General features: G+C 40.8%; 2 protein-coding genes and 1 long non-coding RNA gene across 20 annotated transcripts in view; 1 reads left to right on the forward strand and 2 right to left on the reverse strand.

Annotated features, from left to right (window-relative positions):
* Positions 244 to 7,478, reverse strand: C7H1orf123 (chromosome 7 C1orf123 homolog). 2 transcript variants are annotated; one of them, XM_021404701.1, is made up of 8 exons: positions 7,328 to 7,478; positions 7,165 to 7,248; positions 6,670 to 6,726; positions 5,867 to 5,948; positions 5,099 to 5,130; positions 4,523 to 4,600; positions 1,333 to 1,398; positions 244 to 494 (listed from the first exon to the last, which is right to left on the reverse strand). In XM_021404701.1, the coding sequence occupies exons 1-8, from the start codon at positions 7,331 to 7,333 to the stop codon at positions 417 to 419; spliced, it is 483 nt and encodes a 160-aa protein (XP_021260376.1). In that variant the 5' UTR covers positions 7,334 to 7,478; the 3' UTR covers positions 244 to 416. The 2 variants fall into 2 exon arrangements, with proteins under 2 accessions (XP_021260376.1, XP_021260377.1); XM_021404702.1 differs by lacking the exon at positions 7,328 to 7,478 and having other exon boundaries at positions 7,041 to 7,179.
* Positions 8,775 to 10,500, reverse strand: MAGOH (mago homolog, exon junction complex core component). The gene is made up of 5 exons (XM_021404703.1): positions 10,350 to 10,500; positions 10,202 to 10,260; positions 10,015 to 10,125; positions 9,640 to 9,722; positions 8,775 to 9,047 (listed from the first exon to the last, which is right to left on the reverse strand). The coding sequence occupies exons 1-5, from the start codon at positions 10,459 to 10,461 to the stop codon at positions 8,948 to 8,950; spliced, it is 465 nt and encodes a 154-aa protein (XP_021260378.1). The 5' UTR covers positions 10,462 to 10,500; the 3' UTR covers positions 8,775 to 8,947.
* LOC110402532 overlaps positions 10,529 to 18,676 on the forward strand; it is a 32,459-nt gene continuing 24,311 nt past the window's right edge. For 2 of the 17 annotated variants that reach the window (XR_002441156.1, XR_002441161.1), the window contains exons 1-8: positions 10,572 to 10,879; positions 12,704 to 12,943; positions 13,347 to 13,466; positions 13,834 to 13,907; positions 14,945 to 15,013; positions 16,164 to 16,222; positions 17,105 to 17,159; positions 18,382 to 18,506. This is a non-coding gene — a long non-coding RNA (uncharacterized LOC110402532). Of the gene's footprint in view, positions 10,880 to 11,769; positions 11,841 to 12,703; positions 12,944 to 13,323; positions 13,467 to 13,833; positions 13,908 to 14,944; positions 15,014 to 15,442; positions 15,514 to 16,163; positions 16,223 to 17,104; positions 17,160 to 18,381; positions 18,507 to 18,676 lie in introns of all 17 variants that reach the window. The other 15 variants (XR_002441155.1, XR_002441153.1, XR_002441166.1 and 12 more) reach the window with 14 other exon arrangements.

An 18,676-nucleotide genomic window follows, 5' to 3' on the forward strand; every position in this document is an offset into this window, starting at 1 on the left:
ACTCTTTTTACCAATGCTCTTAGTCATTTCCTAGGTATAGTGGGTGAGAATACCTTACTTGCTAGAGAATGGAATCTGGTTATTTCTTGGTGATTAATTAAAGCTTCAAGGCAATGAGTCATCTAAATACTTGTTAAGCTACAGTCCGTCTCAACCATGTGTATTCCTAAAAAAGACAACATTAAGAAAACATTCAAATTCAGCTAGGCACATATATAACTTTCAGTGTGTACTAAGACCATCTCAAAGCTCTCTGAAAAATCTTTTATTGGATGTTCCACAGACAGTAAGTACAATTTACTTAGGTTTCCATTTGTTAAGTTCGGCCATGTGAAAAATAACTCCAGGGAAACACTCTCTGATGTTTTCACCTCCCTCATCAATAAGCATGCCAAGGTTTGTTAGCATTATGAACATCAGCATTTAACAAATTTGTGGGTAACTTCATAAATTCCAACAGATTCCTTTGTTTTTTCATCATAGTCATTCCAATCCTGTAGGAATTAAGATTTCATAGTATTAGCCACAGACAATAGATGACAGTAGTGCCTGAATCACAGACTGGAATTAACTGAAGCTAAGCCTCACTAAAAGTTTGGGTCTTACTGATTACATGGTGCTTCCAACATAAATCTAAGCTGTATTCTAATTTTCGAGAGAAGCAGGAGCACTGACCTGAAATGGATTGACCTAAATGGACTTTAGTGTCAGTGTTTTTATCTTAACAAAGTTCAAAAAAATAAAAAAGCAGTCCACAGCCTGCAGTGGACAAAACAGCAACCATGGCAGATGAAAGGATTATCTATCATTTACAATACCCTAGTCACATGGTTCAGCAGACAAGCAGATCCCTGCCAAGTAGGATACAGGGGAACAGATTTGACCTTGAGATTCTTGCTCACAGCCAAGGAAGATTTGCAATGCTGGAGTCATTATCCTGTGCTTTGAAGGAGAGTGTTTTTTATCTTACTTTTTAATATCTCTGTGCAGAGGAAAAAGTACAGACATCTTAAAGAAATTAGTTCACCACTCTGAATAACAGCAGCCATTCAGTATTGTGGTTATTTGCTCTCTGGAATTTCTGAATGCCATAGAAGTTGCATTTAAGTCTTTGTCAGCTCCCAGGATACAAAATGCATGCTTATAAAATGAAGCTGTTAGTAGTGCTGGTTATTCACAGTTGTTGTAGTTTCTCTCTCCACTTATGGCTTTTCCATACCTACATGAAAGTGCAAAACTAGCCTCTCATGTGCAAGGTACCCATTTCAGGCTAGCATCCTAGGGAAGAGAAGCTAGATAATTAGAATTACTAATGAAACTAAGACAACATACCTTTTCTAACAAGTTTATGTCATTGAAAGGTGTGCCAGACTCTGCACCTTCAGCAGCAAATCCTGCCTGTAAACACATTTGCATAAGTTTTTAAGAATAAGCTGTACCAAGAAAATAGTAAGTATATGATCATTGAGATGTTTAAAGAAACTAACACTGCACATTTTTATTGTATTTCACCTAAATTAGGTAGGAGAAACAGCCAATCTGTTTCCTTGTCAAGGGTCGTGTATGGGGATTGCTCAGTCATGGCCTGAACCAATGATTGAGTAGCAGGTGAGAAGGCTTGGCTAACCCAGGGCACACAGGTGCAAGCAGCGCACCTGGGCAACCGGAAGGGGTGGACTCTGGGTCCACCCCTCCTCACTCTCATTTAAGGGTTATCAGCTGAGGAAGCAGGATTCTATTTGGAGACTGCCCCTTCTGGAACCTTCACCAACCTTCAGAAAAGGTAAGCTACTTCTCCTTGTGTTGTCTTCTGCCACTATAATCTTGACAAATACCTTTATGAGTCTGTTCGTGTCCTGGTAGGAGGCAGTATTGTTGCCTTCCCTTGTTCCACAGGTCAGTATGATGCTGTGACCCTTCCCCCACCCCACTTGCTAAATGGGAGGTCTTGATACAAACAACCAGAGTGCAGAATAAGACAACGCTGCTCTTCTATGTTTCCTCCCAGAAAAGTACTTTCAGTAGTTTCAGATAACCTTAAAAATGTGAAGTTGAGATCTATCAGCATCCAACTACTAAATAGCTTTAATTTGTATTTAGAATTTACTCAGGCATTATGTATAAAATAGCTACATAATAAACTCACTGCGAGAAAACACAGAAAGAGTATGGAAAAGGGTTAATTTTGCTGGTTTAAAAATGATCATAATTCAAGCCACTTTAGAGAATGAAGTAGCCTATACTGGATTTAGGTACAGAAGTGACTAGCAAGACTTGAGTGAAGGGAGGATCAGTTAGCTAACTGAACAGAAAATAGTATCCAGACAGGAATAGCTATAGGATGGAAATTGCATATCAATGGGATATAGCACAAGAACAAGATGTTCTTTCTGACTTTCTGTTAAAACATCAGTCATATTAGGGCTTACAGTTAGCAAGCTGTAAAATAAATTTTATTCGTTTTAAAGTAAACTTAAGAATCTCAACCACCTCGACTGCATACAGGAAGGTTTCTTGTAGTGCTACTTCTAATTGCAGAATTTTACAGAGAAGCATCTAGGAAGGAAAGGTAGTTCCTTGGTCTTCTGCTAGGGATCTGCACCAGCGTTTTTGATAAAGAAATCTCTGCTAGGACCAGACAGACACTTGGCTGTGTAGGAATGTGTGAAGTAAACCACACAATTGTAAAATACTTTAGGATTTAGTGGCAGGCTAAACACTTAGAATTTAAACAGACCACAGTGTGGCAGACATGACAACAGGAGAGCTATCTGCAAGGCACAGCATAGATATGGCCTATATATAATTGTCAGAAGCCCAGTTCAAAGGAATTGCTACAGCTGAGGAGGAAGATCACCATCATGGGACAGAAATGTACAGCTGCAGTATAGAACAAAGAGTAGAGAAAGAGAGATTCACCAGCACTCCAAGGAACAACAAGCCATGTGACTGAATTTCAAGCTTCTGTACCAGATTCTATGCTCCTCAAGCATTTGTGTTCTTGTAGCTTTGGCGTCAAAGCGCAGGCTCATTTAATCTCTGCTGAAGGAATCTGGGAAATGCAGTGTCTCGTCTGCCCTCTGCTGACTGGCAGAGGACCAACACTTAAAGTGAAAATTCCTGTTGACTTTAATATTAGTCACACAGCTGCTACCAGTGTAACTATTATTTTTGGCACAAAGCAAGGAAGCTAAAGGTTTAAGAGAAATTTTATCAAGAAGCCTCCATGCTAAATTTACTTCAGGTATGATTGGTTTATATCTATTAAAAAAAATTATACAGTAATGCTATGGCCAGTCCTAAGACTGCAGGGAAGGCAGGCAAGCTTGGATCATACCAAATACAAGAGAGTTTATAGAAGTGTAAGAAACCACAGAAGTATATATATTTATTCATTTAGGCATCAGAAAATCAACTGAAGTATCTGCTCATGCATTCAAGTGTACTCTCCAGTTGAGTGCACAGACCAAACTTAGGGAATATTATATGAAAAGCTTTATGACAGCTGTGAAGTCTTTGTTCTGCAGATAAGTGTGACAGGTAGGATGCAGATCTGTAAACACTTCCTGCATCTCAGAGGTTTCTCATTGATTTTACTTAAGTTCAGGTTCCTAGATCTGTCTGACTTCAGAGCCTTCAAACAGGAATAAGCTAAGATCCCTTCCATTGCTCAAAAAGATGGACTGCACTTGAAATAAAAATGAAGACTTCCTCCTGCAGCACAGTGCTGTGGTGACTTCATTTCTACCTAATTCCTTGTAGGATCAGCTTTTTTCGTCTGTTTGTTAGCATAGTATCACAGTCTGAGGGGAGGATAAGTCAGGTTTATATTTGTCGGTCTATTTACACCTAATCCGACTAGAATAATAGGTTAAATATAGTAAGGAGTTAGCTTGCATACAGTATGACCATGCACAAGCAAATGAATCACTAAGAACTGGCTTGGCAGTGAAGAAATCCTTTGACTGAACCGTGAAGTGTGCTTTGCAACAGCTTTTAACTGCCTTCCTCAGTTTTGGTCTGATCAAGTTTCCAATGGAAAATTGCCAATACGTTTCCTACAGCTTTGGTGACGTCAAATTGCAAGATTTATTTAGAGGTCATATACTGACTGTTCGTAACTGGAATTTCATTTGTTCTTGTATCAGTAACCAAAGTGGAGCTCCCCTGACCGTGGCTAGCTATTTGTACACGCGTGCGATTCCCCTTTGGAATGCTTCCTTTTGCAATAACCTGAGCAATGAAGACTTTCAGATCAGTTCAGATGCTCAGCCACGTGTAAGACAATTTGAATTCTCCAGGAGTATTTAATTTTACATGCTACTGGAATGCAAGTACAAAGAATTCCAGAGTTATTCAGCTGTTTGTGTTTTTCTGAAATTGAATAAACTACTGTGGAGAAGATGGGAAACTGGGGAGGTTCAGGACATTCCAGGAAGAGCAACAAAAACTGTATTTTAATCGCTCTGGAGTCTGTAAGTGCTCTTAAAAACTGATAAACAAATCATGAGTATGAACTCACCTGTGGTTGAAAGTCAACTGGTTCCAAACCTCGGCATTCAAACTCCACTATTGTCTTGAATTTCTCACTGTCTTCAGCCTATAATTGAGTCAGAATACTGTTAGTTTTCAGCTAATAAAGACAGTGACAGGTATTACTCTGGGAATGAACTGCTTTAAAAGCAATACTATCAACTCTGATGTCCCAAGTGACAGCAAAATCCTAGGGATTGTTTAATAGGTTGTAATTAACTAAATGTCTCACTCTGCCACAAGGAAGCCTTCAAAAGGAAACAAACGCAGACGTTACGTAGTCGCCTGTGATTTGAGTAACAGAGTTTTGTGTTTTGCTAGCAAAATGTATCACAGATTATTCTGTATTTGAGGATGAAGTGGAAGAGGCAAATCATTACTGAGCTACTGTTAACTGCATATTTTGCTCTTCATTAGACTATGTGCAGAAGTCTGCAAGAGACAATTTTTTATCATGTGAACATGTACTTCATGTATTCTTGAAAGAGGAATGAGATGATACAGCAAGAACTTGGAATACTATTAATGTCTACTCATCTTTCACTTATATAAAAGAGAAACTTACATTGTATGGTTTGATTGTCTGACTTAAAATATCTAGAAAAAAAGAACAACAGACGTGTAAAAGTGAGTGGCATCACATCTTCAGAGTACAGCACAAACCAAGCAGCAGCTGTTTCTCCCTTATGAAAAGAAATCCTTATGAAGTATAAAAGAAACCAAGTAAGCAAGCAGTTCCTGCAGTTGTTCTTCAAAAGACAGAACTTCTCTGGCTTCTCCTGAGAAGTTTACATTACCCCATTTTGTTACCCTACCAATAAAATAAAAATTTTATATATAATAAAAAATAAATATATAATTATATATTTATTGTAACTAATAGCCTAGTTCATCCTACACTTTTCTAACGTTTCTTTCCTTATATGTCTTTATAAAGCTGCACTTAAATCCCCATAGAGAGAAAAGCCCAATTAGAGAAGGACAGAATGAAGGGAAAATCAGATGCGACAGCCTGAGCTAGTCAAGCAGCTGCATCTCTTTAAATCAAACTATTTGCTCAAATCTCAAAAGGAAGAAATAATCCAGCCATGCTGTGAAGTTGGCCAAGTTGTTCCTACTGTCCAACAGTGTGGACTTAACTTCTTTTTATGATGTTGATGACCAACTGGCCTCTCTGTTTCCTTCATAACCATGATAGCATCAGCTGTGAACTCAAATATCGGTGAACTTGGGGGGAAAAAAACACATATTTCAAGCAAAAATCGGGACTGAAAAATAAATGTAGGAGAAAAGTATAACATGGATGGTGTTTCTTAGATTTCTAAGCACGTACCAATGGAGTTCTCCCTGGAGCACAGCTTGCATTTCTGCACCATAGTGGCGCTTCCTCTGCCTCCTTTCAGGGGAGCACTGTCCTACAAACCATAACAATGGAGACATTTTAAATTCCATTCTAGCTGAGCCATTGGAAGCCCCTGCAAAGGTACAGCTTTTGTGTTTGCTTGTTTGTTTTACAAGAACCGCCTCAAACTTTTGCTTTTTAAAAATCCTGCATTGAGAAGGCTTCTAGAAACTAGAATGTGTAACTCAGAAAGCTGTAATTCTCCAGTAACTCTGTTCTAGATTTAAAACACTGAATAATGATATAGTTATGTCCTGTATGCAAAGGCACGTTGCATTAGTAACTCAAAATACGTTCAATAGCATTCAGTAGAGATGATTATTCCTTTCCAGTAACAAAGCCTTCTCTTATCCCTGACAAATTTATTCTGCTTCTCCAGTTTCCAGATGCTCACTTAGCATGCTCCCCCCGAATCACCTAACCTTCTCCAAAAACACTCCTTCAGCACAAGCTTATCCTAATATCGCTTCAAAATTTCTTTTCAGCTGATGTTTTTACATAAAGGTGGCTTTTCAAAGCAGATGTCAATATTTTATCACCAAATCACCATTCCGATGGCCTATTTCAATTAAGTCTCCATATACTTTTTGAATATGAAATACAGCAGCTTTTCCTGAATGCGAATAGCTACTATTACTGTGAGCTAGTTCACATGAAGTGCATTTGTCACATCCTGACGTTCCCGTCCATTGCACGTACTTGGGTTCGATGCAGGTTACCACAGGGAAACTTACCATCAACCGGAGGTACTGCCATTTTTCAGAGACTTCGCCACAGTTCCCACATTTCAGCTGAAAAACAACATAAATCAGAGAATTTATGTGCTTGGGGTGGAAAATGTATTACAAGGTGCGGCCACTAAGTAGAAGATGGGACGAACGCAGCTTTTACTATTTACTGCAGCTGTCTGCTGGGGATGTCAGGATCATCATCCGCCTCAGCAATGCAGACGCTAACTTCAGACTTGTTTGCTATTGTAAATAATGCACGGTGCCACGCTTGCGTTATGAACCTGCTGCTACAAGCTCACACCACCCCTGTGAGCTGCTTCTGTAGCAGCCTGCTTGCACTGCGGGGGGAAAAGCCCAGCACCTTTGCAGCTCACCGTGCTAAACGGACAGATGTGACACTTAAAGCAGCAGACCCTCGGTGCCGGTGCCCGGCCGAGCAGGACCGGACCCGGCAGTTTTCAGGCTAAAAGTGGCGTTCCCTGTTCCTGCAGCCCGCACCTTGAGGTACCAGCGGAAGTCCTCCCCCTCGGCCCGCAGCCGGGTGATGTTCTCCAACGTGGCGCGGAGCTGCAGCCCGATCCTCTGCAAGGCAAGAGGCAGCGACAGCCCGTCAGCTCGGCTCGGTCTGGCCCGGCCCGGCCCGGCCGCGGCCCCGACCTACCCCCATGGCACCTTCCCGGCTGTACGTTTTTGCCCTCAGCCAAGATGGCGGCCGCTGCTCTCTGCCGAGCTGAAGCCGAGCTGCCCACAGCCAAGATGGTGCCCGGCGGCGCGGCCTGACACCGCCCAGAGCGGGGCGAAGTGGGAAGGCTCGGGGGGAGGAACGGCGGGCGCCTGTCGGGAGCGAGCAGGAGCACTGCGAGAAGGCAGAGGGGTTCTCTAGCAGAGACTGTGGCCGGAGGGGGGAAAACTTGAGGGAGGGCTTTGGAAGAGGAGTTAAAGTGTAAGATGAACTTCAGTAATTAGCTTGCAGATACACACCTGCTCTTTTTTATTTTGTAGGAAACAGCATGTTTGGTTATATTGAGCAGAATGCAGGGCTGCTTGATAAACTTCCTACTTTTGCTCAGAACAAAAGTCAAATAATATGGATTTCAGCTACAGAGGATTCACTCAGATGCTTTGTAGTACCTTCAGTCACAGAGCTGACGTCGTGCCTCAGGTAAGGCACAGTAACGGCCCTTGTAGGATGTTCATCCATTAGTAAACTGGAGTTGCTTTTCTTGAGCTCCATATAATGTACAGAAAAGTCTGTTGATTCATTTATCACGTTAAAACTTGGCTAAAGTTAAATTAGACCAGCCACTCTGCAGGGAAGTTGCGGGTTAATCTGGGTCTGGTTTTGACAAGATTCCCATTATAGCAAAAAAATTGCTTGGAAGAAGCACTGTTGAAGTTAGCGTACCTTACATGTTGCAGAACTTTTAAGCAAGTTTCACCATGGCTCAAAGTTCTGCATCTTGCAGTGACTTTCTTCCACCTCCAAGCTTAATCAGGGAGTTAGAAGCAAGACAACCCTCCTCCACTCACCGTAAGGTGGGCACCAGCACGTGTCAGGCTGGCAGACACTCAGTTCAAGTTCACGTTTGTAATGAAAGCCATCCATCTGCTTCCTATAGTACTTGCAAAAGTTACCACTTTGAGACACATGCTTGGTCCTCCTCCAAGCCTCTTAAGCAATGCTACACAAAAGGTGTGCTAGTCTAGAACTTAACACATTCTACACTACTAATTTCAGTTCTCCCAAGAGAAGCTGCATGGAAGACCCTGTATGGCCCTGCAGTCTATTGTCTACTTCTGCTCTAAAGGCAAGGGGGTACAGCAGAAGGTTGTTACAACTTCTGTCTTTGCTATAACCACATATCATCTCTAGAATCAGGGCTTGAGTTATTTTGATCAGGCCCTCCTAATACGCCAATTGGAATGGTAACACAAGTTTATCTTGGCAGTTAACAAGTATATTTTCACAGAGCCACACCTAATTCCATCCCCTGCCACTGCAGAGATAGAGAAGTGAAATATACCTTTGTGATAGAAATGAAATAACATATCCTAAATGTACCATGATAAAATAAGTGTTAGGAAGTCAGTTTATCAATCACCAGAAATTTTAAGTTAAAAATACAGATCTCAACATTTTATTAAGACGGTCACTTACAGTCTGTAAAAAAAATTCTAACATACATAAAAGCTTCAGGCCTGAAGAAGCAAGAAATTGAAAAAGCATCCCCCCCCCCCCCCAATGTACAGACAGTGCAGTACAAACTTCAGTTTGTTTGATTTAGATTGGCTTAATCTTGAAGTGTAGTCCAATAAGACTGAAGACTAGACACTTAAGGTCTTGGACCAGGTAGTAGAACACTCTCAAACCTTCTGGATCCCTGCAGTGCACAATGGAAGGAAGGAAGGAAAAAACAAGAGACATAAGTTGTAAGAGAGCAGTTTTTGGAATTAATCTATACGTAGATCTATATATACATTAAAAAAAAAGCCCACAGCATGATTTTTCAGGGGTCATTGCTGACATAACATTAACTTCTTCTTGTATTGATTGATAAAACATTCCGCATTCCATGTTTTTAAGGTTTGCATCTTAACAGCATGTGCATTTTTATCGCTGCATAGTACCATTGCTTTGCACTTACGAAACAAAATATCCAGTCTTTTCTGAAATACAGAAGTCCTGGTTCTGTTAGAAACATGGATGTACACAGGCCAGCGACGGTTTAGTTCAGACTCTGACTCTCTGAACGCATCTAACAGGTGTTCTTGTAGTAAGCTTAGCTGCTCAGTGAATTTGAAAATCTATCAAGCAATGACATTAAGTTAATTATGCTGCAACACAGAGTACCTGTACCTCCAGGAGCTGATCTGTAGTTTGAAACCACAAAAAGTATAAGCACCTAATAGCCAGCAGGTTCTAATATAGAAGGCTACATAAAGGCAAAAGCAACACAAAAGCAGAGTACGTACTTGGATTGATTTACATCGATGAGCGAACCAATTTTTGATGTGGTAAAGGAGATGTGCTCATCACCAATTACTATTTCAAGCTCCTGCAAAGCAAAAGATGATATCATGTCAGATTGCTGCGCTGTGGCATTAGAAAAATTTAAGCACTGGGATGACAACTTTTTTCATTGCAGGGTATGAATGCACTATGTCTGTGAATCACACTAACTCTCACAGCTGAACTGCCATTCAGGCGCTGCTTAGGGTTTGAATTAGCTCTTGTTTACCCCTTTCCTACATATGGTGCTGGCTTGCCTAAGAAATCCAGTTACACTTTTAATTAGTTAGTATTTATAAGAACTATCAGAGCCCGGAGAGAAGCAGCAGCACACCGACCTGGCGGCCCACCCTGTCGGGAGGGGGCCACAGCGCGTCGTCCTCTTTGGTGATCTCGCTGTCGTCGATGATCCGCTTCAGCTCCTCCATCACGCTCTTGTGCACGTAGGCCTGCAAGCAGCACCTCAGCATGACGGCACCCGGGCGGCCCGCGCCCCCCGCCGCGCCCCCCGCCGCGCCCCCTCACCTCTTTGCGGATCATGACGTCGTTCTTATAGTTGCTGTTGTTGGCGTAGCGCAGCTTCCCTGCGGGAGGACGCGCGTTAAGGCCGCCGGGCCCCGCTGCACACGGCGGCAGAGCTCCCGGCCCGCCCGCCGCCCCCCGCGCCGCTTACCATCGGGCCGGAACTCGAACTCGAGGAACTCGTGCCCGAATTTCCCCTTGTGTCCCACGTAGTACCGCAGGTAGAAGTCGCTCGCCATGGTCCCACCGCGCCGCACCGGCATGCACCGCGGCGGCGCGCGCCAAACGCGTCACGGCAGGGCGGGGCGGGACGGGGCGGGGCGGGACGAGACGAGCCCTCTGCGCCCTCTCCGCGCTCCCATTGGCTGCCACCCCCACAGCCCGCGAGGCGGAGCGGCAGCGGTGACCGTTGCGCCCCCCTGCGGCGGGGAGGGCTGCCGCAGCCCGGCACGTGTGGGAAGCGCTAGGCCGCCATTTTGCGTGCGGCGGGAGGAGGGCGCGGCCGGGGGGACCGGAACGACCCCGACATCACCAAGCACCCCGGCGGCACGAAGCGGCTTCACACCTCTCCGGTAGCGTCCTGAAACTCTGGAGCCAATGGCGTGGTGGTGAACTGGGAGGATGGGCAGAGCCGTGGCCTCGTGTGAAGTGTGCCCTTCTGAGGGAGTAATGCAAAATAGGGTATCTGTTGTTTTAATCACTTTTCTTGGGCCTAAGAGCGTTCTTTACTGGGCGCACATGAAATATAAGGACAGTTGACTACAGAGTCACCAAGAGGGAAGGAAGAGGTGGATGAGGTGTGATACTCGAGGCTCACACCTGCACTGGTAACAAGCCCCTGGTGTCACTCACTGTGCAGCATTAGCACCTTGTCTGGAGGATATTGAGGAGTAACGATGGTAGCTGGGAGATGTATTTATGAATAAAGGCTAGAGGATCACCTAAGCTTACAACATGAAGGTTGCTTTACTTGGGCAGAGTGGAGCTGGTTATATTAGGGGTTGTATCGATAGTCTCCCGTACGCTCCTTCCATCTTGGGATGTTCTGTGATCTCTCGGGAAAGATTTTGCTCATTCTGGTCAGAGATGGTGGACTGAAGTTCCTTCAGGAATTAAGGATAATCATAACATTGTTTCACGTTAAGTACATAAGTTGCACTTCTTCGCCATTTTGTGTTCTGACAAAAATTCCTTTGTGAAAGACTGTACAATAAATACTGTGCTCCTGCGTTGAAAGAAGACTTCTGAATGTCAAAAGACGTTGGGATGCACTGGCTGAAGGTTGTATTTCTGAGAGAGAAAAGTGTGGGTTGTGGTTCTTTCTGTTAACAGCATATTCAAGAAGTAACTGTTCCATCTCTGAATATTTTCTGTTTGGTTCTTTATTGTGTCAGTGAGTGTGGTAGAAAGTCTAATAAGTGAATCTACTTTGGATCCCTAATTTAACGTTGTTTTAAGTTTGCAAGATTTATGAATTATTTTCATTTTCCTGAAAAGCTGCCTGTGCCCTTTGAAAACTGTATTTCTGCTTTTTCTTTTTTTTCCTTTTTACTATAAACTGAATTATTTAGAGGATTGAGTGACAGAAATTTTCTCACAAGTTCCAAAGAAGTGAGATTCTTCTCTCATATTTCTCACATCTGTAAGTTGTGAAATTCTTCCTTGTATCTACAGAGGCTTTAATTCTTATTTGGTTCCTTATCAAAGAAACTATTTTTACTGACTAAATTAAGACAATATCATCTCTGGAAGTTAGTAAATTCATAAAATAATTATTTAGAATGAATTTGATAGTATTTAATATGTTCCCTGGTATGGATCTTGACGTTACGCATGGATCACTGTTACACCACTATTCCTTTCATAGTTGCTGTTAAGAGAGTTAAATTCTAATTTTGAAGAATGTTAACTCTTTTGCCTCTGCTTTGTGTTAATTAATAACAAAATATAGCTGAGTTGGCAGTTTGTTATGGCTAATAGAAACCCACAACCAGTTTGTCTCTAAGTTAATTCAGTATTAAACTACGCATCATAGCGTGCTATTTAGAAAATACATTATTTTTGTATCTGGAAATTATAATATGGATAACTTGTATCCACTTGATTAAAAATACACCTCTGTAAGAGGTCATTAGTTTAGGGATAAGTAAAATGATCATATTGCCTTAAATCATAGGCTTTTCCTGCTGTGCTGTGCAACTGTTGCCAGCTGTTGACTGAATGACTTTCTTGGCAAATGCGCATCCTTGCTTACAAGACAATACTTGGCTGAAAGTGATGTAGTGGAAATGCTAAGTCACGGCCTGAACCAGTGATTGAGCACCTGGTGGGAAGGCAGGGCCAACCCAGGGGAGCTCAGGTGTGTGCAGTGCACCTGAATGACCAGAAGGGGTGGAACCTCATTTAAGGGTTGGCAGTGGAGGCAAGGGTATCTTGTTGGAGATCCTTGCATACCTGAGGCCTTTTAAGGGTAAGTAGGTTCTTCTTTTGTTTTTGTGTCTACAGCTGCCACAATTGAGCGTATCCTCACTTACTGCAGTCTAGGACTTTGCTACTCTGCTGTCACTACTGTGCTTTCCATCACGTTATAGTGACTAAGTAAACAACAACCGTATTAGACGAAGAAAAATCTTAAATCTAGGATGGACTCAGATATATAAATGAGTGCCGGAAAAGGAGGAAGACTAATGAAAAAGGGCTGGAAAGGAGTGTCAGGGTTTGCCTTGTTCATTGCTCTGTCCTCAGGTAAGATTGGCTTTATCTAAATGTGAATAATTTTGTAAATTTTAGTGAAGCTTTTTGATTTTTTTGATTTACTGCTTTTTATGCAGGCAGTTTTTGTGGCAAATGCAGCTTCATGACACTGTTTACTTTCTCATTTGGGAAGTAAATGTCTGATTCTAAACTGTTCAATATGGCATTTCTAGCAACTGGAGTGTAGTTCAGTGTATTAGAATTGCTATTCTAGAAGAATAACAGAGACATGGTACAAATGAATACACCTCATTATATCTTATTACCTTGAATAAATTAAGAAATTGAAAATTACTTACTTAAATCTCATTTTCATGTGCTAGAACTGTAGCTTCAACTTGCATAAAACATTATTGCTCATTTAAAAATAGATTTATGTAATCTCTCACTTCAGAATCTTACAGAAATTTACAAAGGCTGACATGTGGAAGTTTATTTCCAGTGATTTCTTCTGAGATACGTAAAGAATTTGGCACGTTTGGACTGAAGTTAGCCACTGTGAATCGTCTTCTAGGTAGGTCCTGCAAAATGTTGGTGCTATGTAAGAGGTGTCTTATGTTGATACAGGTTTCAGACTCTTCAGTTAGAGATTAGGTAATTGCTTTATTCTATTTGTGTAAGTCTTGGAATCTGACTTTGTTATATGGATCTGTGAAACTGTTTGAAGATTCCCCAGCTGGCAGAGAGCAAAGGTATTTATTTAACCTTTAGTCTTCCTGTAACCTTTCCATAGGGGAGGATTATGTCCACAAGAAGTCTGTATGTCTAAAATAATCAAAGGAGTGTTGAACTTACTGAACGCTTCCTGCTTGCTTCTGTGTGGCCTTCCTTTGTGTTCAATTAATATTGCGCTAATGCTTTTGTTTCTGTTTCCTTCGTAGTGGCTTTCCAAAACCAAGTTTTGATCATCTGACAGACCCTTTGGACACACCAGAATTTCACAGGCTTTACAGAGGTGGGAGACGTAGGGCTGTGCATATGTAACAGAAACTTAATTTTTTTACCTGTAGGGATGTGTTTGCATAGGGTGCTGAGTGAACCATGTGTTCTCTGCTATGCTTTGACAAGAACCCACACTGGATTTCTTTTAACCTGTGTGTCTTCATACCTTTTAACTTTCTGTATTTCTCATGCTTGTCTTCTCCCTTAAATAACTCTAGTTCTTTCAAAATATCTGATATTTGGTTCTTTCATTTTCCCAAATTCTCTAAGAAGGAAACTACTCGAGGCTTCTTTGGTGCCTCTGATGGCACCAAGCTGAGTGGTGCAGTTGACACATTAGAAGGAAGGGGTGCCATCCACAGGGAACTGGACAGACTGAAAAGTGAACCAAATGAGGTTCAACAAGGCCAAGTACGAAGTGTTGCTCTCGAGTTGGAGCAACCTCAGATATGTGTACAAACTGGCAGAAGAACTAATCAAGAGCAGCCCTATGTAGAAGGGGACAAGCCTGTTCATCTTGATGAATGAAAAGCTGGACATAAGCTAGCAGTGTCCACTTTGAGCCCACAAGGCCAACTGTATCTTGGGCTGCATCAAAAGAGGGGTGGCTGGAAAGGAGAGGGAGGGGATTGTCCCTGTCTACTCTACCCTTGTAAGGCCCCATCTGGAGTACTGGATTTGGGCCTGGGACCACCAAGACTGGAAGGATGTGGAGCTGTTCCAGCAGATCCAGAGGAGAGCCATGAAGATCAAAGGGCTGGAGCATCTCTTTAATGAGGAAAGGTTGAGGAGTTGGTCTTGTTGTGGATGCTCCATCCCTGAAGGCATTGAAGGCCAGGCTGGATGGGGCTCTGGGCAGACTGATCTAGGGCCTGATGTGGTGGTTGGCAACCAGCCCATAGCAGGGGTTTGAAACTAGGTGGATCTTTTAAGGTTCCTCCCAACCTAAGCTGTTCTATGAAAATATCTTGGTCACAGATTGTTCTTGGGATTAAAAGTATTGGAAATAATAACACGTAAGTATTTTCAATGAATAAACTTATTTTACAGTTACCCGGTTGAGAGCATCCATCTGTTGAATATTACTTAGGTACTGCCCCCACAAAGGAGAAAATACAGGTAAAATTGTGTTTAGACTATCATTACATCAATTATGCAATTATCATTAATTTGCATTATATTTTGATAAACTCTTGCATTACTTTTTTTTGATTTAGAGCCGTGAGTGTTCTGAAGTCTTGTTTTTGGGTCTTTTGTTTTGATTTCACATGATCTTGCTGAAATCATAGTTCTGTAGTAAGAGAGAAGACAACATATCAAGATTCTATGTGCTCATCAAGTGTAATGGTTAACACTTTAGAAAAGTCATTCACTTTTAACATAGTCAACATACTAACAGGTTTTCTTTTCTATTTTGAAATGGACAGACTGTCTTTTTTTTTTTTTTGGTATTGCAGTTTCTGTGGTATGTGGAGAGAGGTATTTATTATAGAATCTGTGTCTGAAAAAAGCATCCACTTACCTATAACTTGATTTTTCTTAATCAAGCGACTGCGCTGTATCTCCTGGCTGGTAGGACATGAAGGCAAAGGCACTATTCTTTCCTTCCTTAGGAAAAAGTATGTACTCTATTTCTTTAAAATGTTCAGTGGATAAAACAATAGAATTTGTCAAAATTTAGGCAATGTCTGCAGTTCCTTTAAAATTTTACCCTTGCCCTGTGATTTAAGTGTTGCTAAACACTCAGATACGGTACCATGTGTGTTTTTACTTCTAAAAATTAGAATTATAACTTTGTTAACATATACAAGAGTCTATGTTGCTCTTTTTCTAAATGAAAAAGATACATTTAATATGTTGATATGCTATGTTTATTCTGGAAGGATGCCTTCCTTGCAGTTTTTTAATTTGTAAGAATCCAACATTGTGGAGAGAAGTATCTCGTTGGCTTAATTAATTGGGATTCAGTTTTGAAGAAGCTTCCACTGAACAGAGATAAACTTCAATAATGAGATTACTTCAGGGGAATTTCTAACTGGAGTGACTAATACTGTATTTAACTATTCAAAGATTTAGGGCTGTTGCCTTAACTGCAGGAAATGCTGAGCCAGGATTTGAACAGAGCTCCTCTTACTCTAGCTTGGAGATTTCTGTAACTTTAGCTAGTGAAGGTTATGAGCTGTTCTGTGAGGTAAATTTCGTAGTAATTTGGATACCTTGTCATTTTGCTGTGCCCAGATGACATAAGAAACTATTTGTTCATCTTCAGGTTATACATTTTGTGTTCTGATACATGAAAACGTTGCAGAAAATGAGCCCAGATAAAAGGTAAGTCTTTAATCCAGTTCCTCATCATAGGAGCAGTAGAAAGAAGATAATGAAGACTGTAATCTTGTATGTGGCTCTCCTATTCCATTTATTCCTTAATTACTCAGGAACACCCCTGTCCTCGTGCCCTCTCTCAGCTACAGCTTTCACCTTCCATGTTCTGCTGGACGTTAGCTTCCACCGTTACTGAAGTTAAAGCTGCTTGCTCAGCTTTGTCAGCCGAGAAGGAACAGATTAAATAGATAGCCTTAACAGTTTAAAGAAAGACCAGTTGCTATGAAAACTCATTTTCATTAAAAAAATATGAAAAGAAACACCTTGAGCAGGAAGCCTGAAACACAGCAGAGGAATTGAAGAGGTACCTCCAGTGACTTTAGATAGTCTGAGGACAGTATATTTGCGGCTGGCATAGCTGTATCTGTTTTTCTGTATTTTGATAGCATTTCATGTTACAATTCCCTTAGAAACATAAATTAATAACTGAAAAATTCATTTTGAAGGGGTTTGTTAAAGGCTCCCTTACGTGTTGCAATCTGAGAGTGAGCTCAAACACTTCCAATCAGGCAGTAGGTAAACGAACTAGAAGAAAAATTTTTCAGTTCTTGCTTCTGATTCTGTGATGTTGTTTTCTATTTAGCAATTGAACTGTTACTTCATTGGAGAAAGGGGAGTGGGAGGCTAGTAATTTTGTAGGGCTAATAAGATTTGTCTGGAACATCTTGAATGTTTTAAGCTTTCAGACTGAAAAGAACAAAACATAAGAAACTGTGCAGTAGAGATGTTACTTTTTGACTCAAATATCTAGCATTGTGCCTAGCATTGTTCTCTTATTTATCTGTAAGGAGATGTAACAGGATGATAGTACGTATTTTTCACTCACAGAACTTGGAAAGAGATCCAGAAGATACATTACAATGAATTTTATTTCCAGGATCAGGTACTTAGCTCTTTTTTTCTACCGTTATGTGTAAGAGTGTCAATGCTAAGACACATCTTTGAAAAATTCTGTAACTTTAGATTTCTACTGTGTGTTTTCTTATAACTTACAGCTAATGGAACTAAATTTAGCAGTTAAAGACACGTTGGAAAAAAGATTACTTTTTGAACAGAAATACATCAAATTTTAAATGGAAAAGTGATAGTCTTTATGACTTCATAGAATATTCAAGGAAAACTTTAATAATTTCCAAGAAGAATCTTATTCTTGTGGGGTTTTGTTCTTTGCCATTTTGTTTCCAGGTCTAGTGTTAAGATTCTTCTCATGAGAAACCTTCAAAAACGTGTCTACAGAATAACTGCACATCTCGTAGCTATTTTGTGTGTGTCAGTATTTTCATGTGCTGAAAGCAGTTGGCACTTGCTTTGGAGAACTTGCAAAAAGTGAATGCTGTTTTAAATTTCCAAAGTGTCCCATCATAATTCTTAACGTTTATGGCAGTAGTCATTGAAGGGAATGCAGTGTGCAGCTCTGATGTTAGGGGTAGTTCTGATGGAATTTAAATGGGAGAGGGTTTTCTCTGTGCCGTGGAGACAGTCTGTGTAGCTGCATGAGTGCAGAAATGTTTGTCTGTTACCTTCTTTTTGTTAGAAGTGGCCACAAGCTCATACATGCTTGTTGTTTTAATTTTTCAGTTTAACATATGGTAGCATGTTTTGCTTATTTTTTGCATATGGATATATTTGTAATCAAGTAATCTGTGTGGTTTTTTTTTTTAATGAAAGAATCAGGTAGAAATGTGCTTTGACTATGATCCTAACTCTGAGCAGTAAAGGCTCTTGTCTTAAACATTTTTCTTTGATTTGTTGTATGAGTGGCTGCTTAGTGCAGTGGGCAACCATAGTTAGAAAAGCTCTATATAGCACAAAAACATATAATAAATTAATGTTTTAGTTGTAAATGGCGTTGAACAAAATTTTATTCATTTTCCAGGCTGATTCAGTTAATTATGTTAGAAATATTTGTGAAAATATGAGTCTTTTCAGTAAACAGGACTTTCTGACAGGATATCAGTCCTCTGACTACAGACCTGGAATGAATAGGTGCACAGCTTTGAATAAAGACTTAGTATATTAATGGTATTGAGTAACATTGAAGGATCTTGGCTAAGCACTTATTTTTGTGTGTATTTGAAGTTTAAGTTTCTTCATCATTGATGTAGGTAATTGCTGATGTCCTTGACCTGCTGTACCCTCAGAGAGCCAATCTTTGTCTGTTCTCTACCAAAAATGAGAGGAAGTGCCCTTGAAAGGAGAGATGGCTTGAGACCAAGTACAGTGTAGAAGGGTAAAAGGAGCTTCTGAAGAAATTTAGTTTTTTTTTTTTAAACATTAATGTAAGCTATCAGGAAGGTGTAAGTGTAATACCTAATCATATACATCTAGATATGTGAGAATGAAATCTGAATAGTCAGCCTTTATGATTTTGAAATGAGTTTTAATTATTAACCTGAGCAT

Source organism: Numida meleagris, chromosome 7, assembly GCF_002078875.1.
Source record: "Numida meleagris isolate 19003 breed g44 Domestic line chromosome 7, NumMel1.0, whole genome shotgun sequence".
NCBI classification, from domain to species: Eukaryota; Metazoa; Chordata; class Aves; order Galliformes; family Numididae; genus Numida; species Numida meleagris.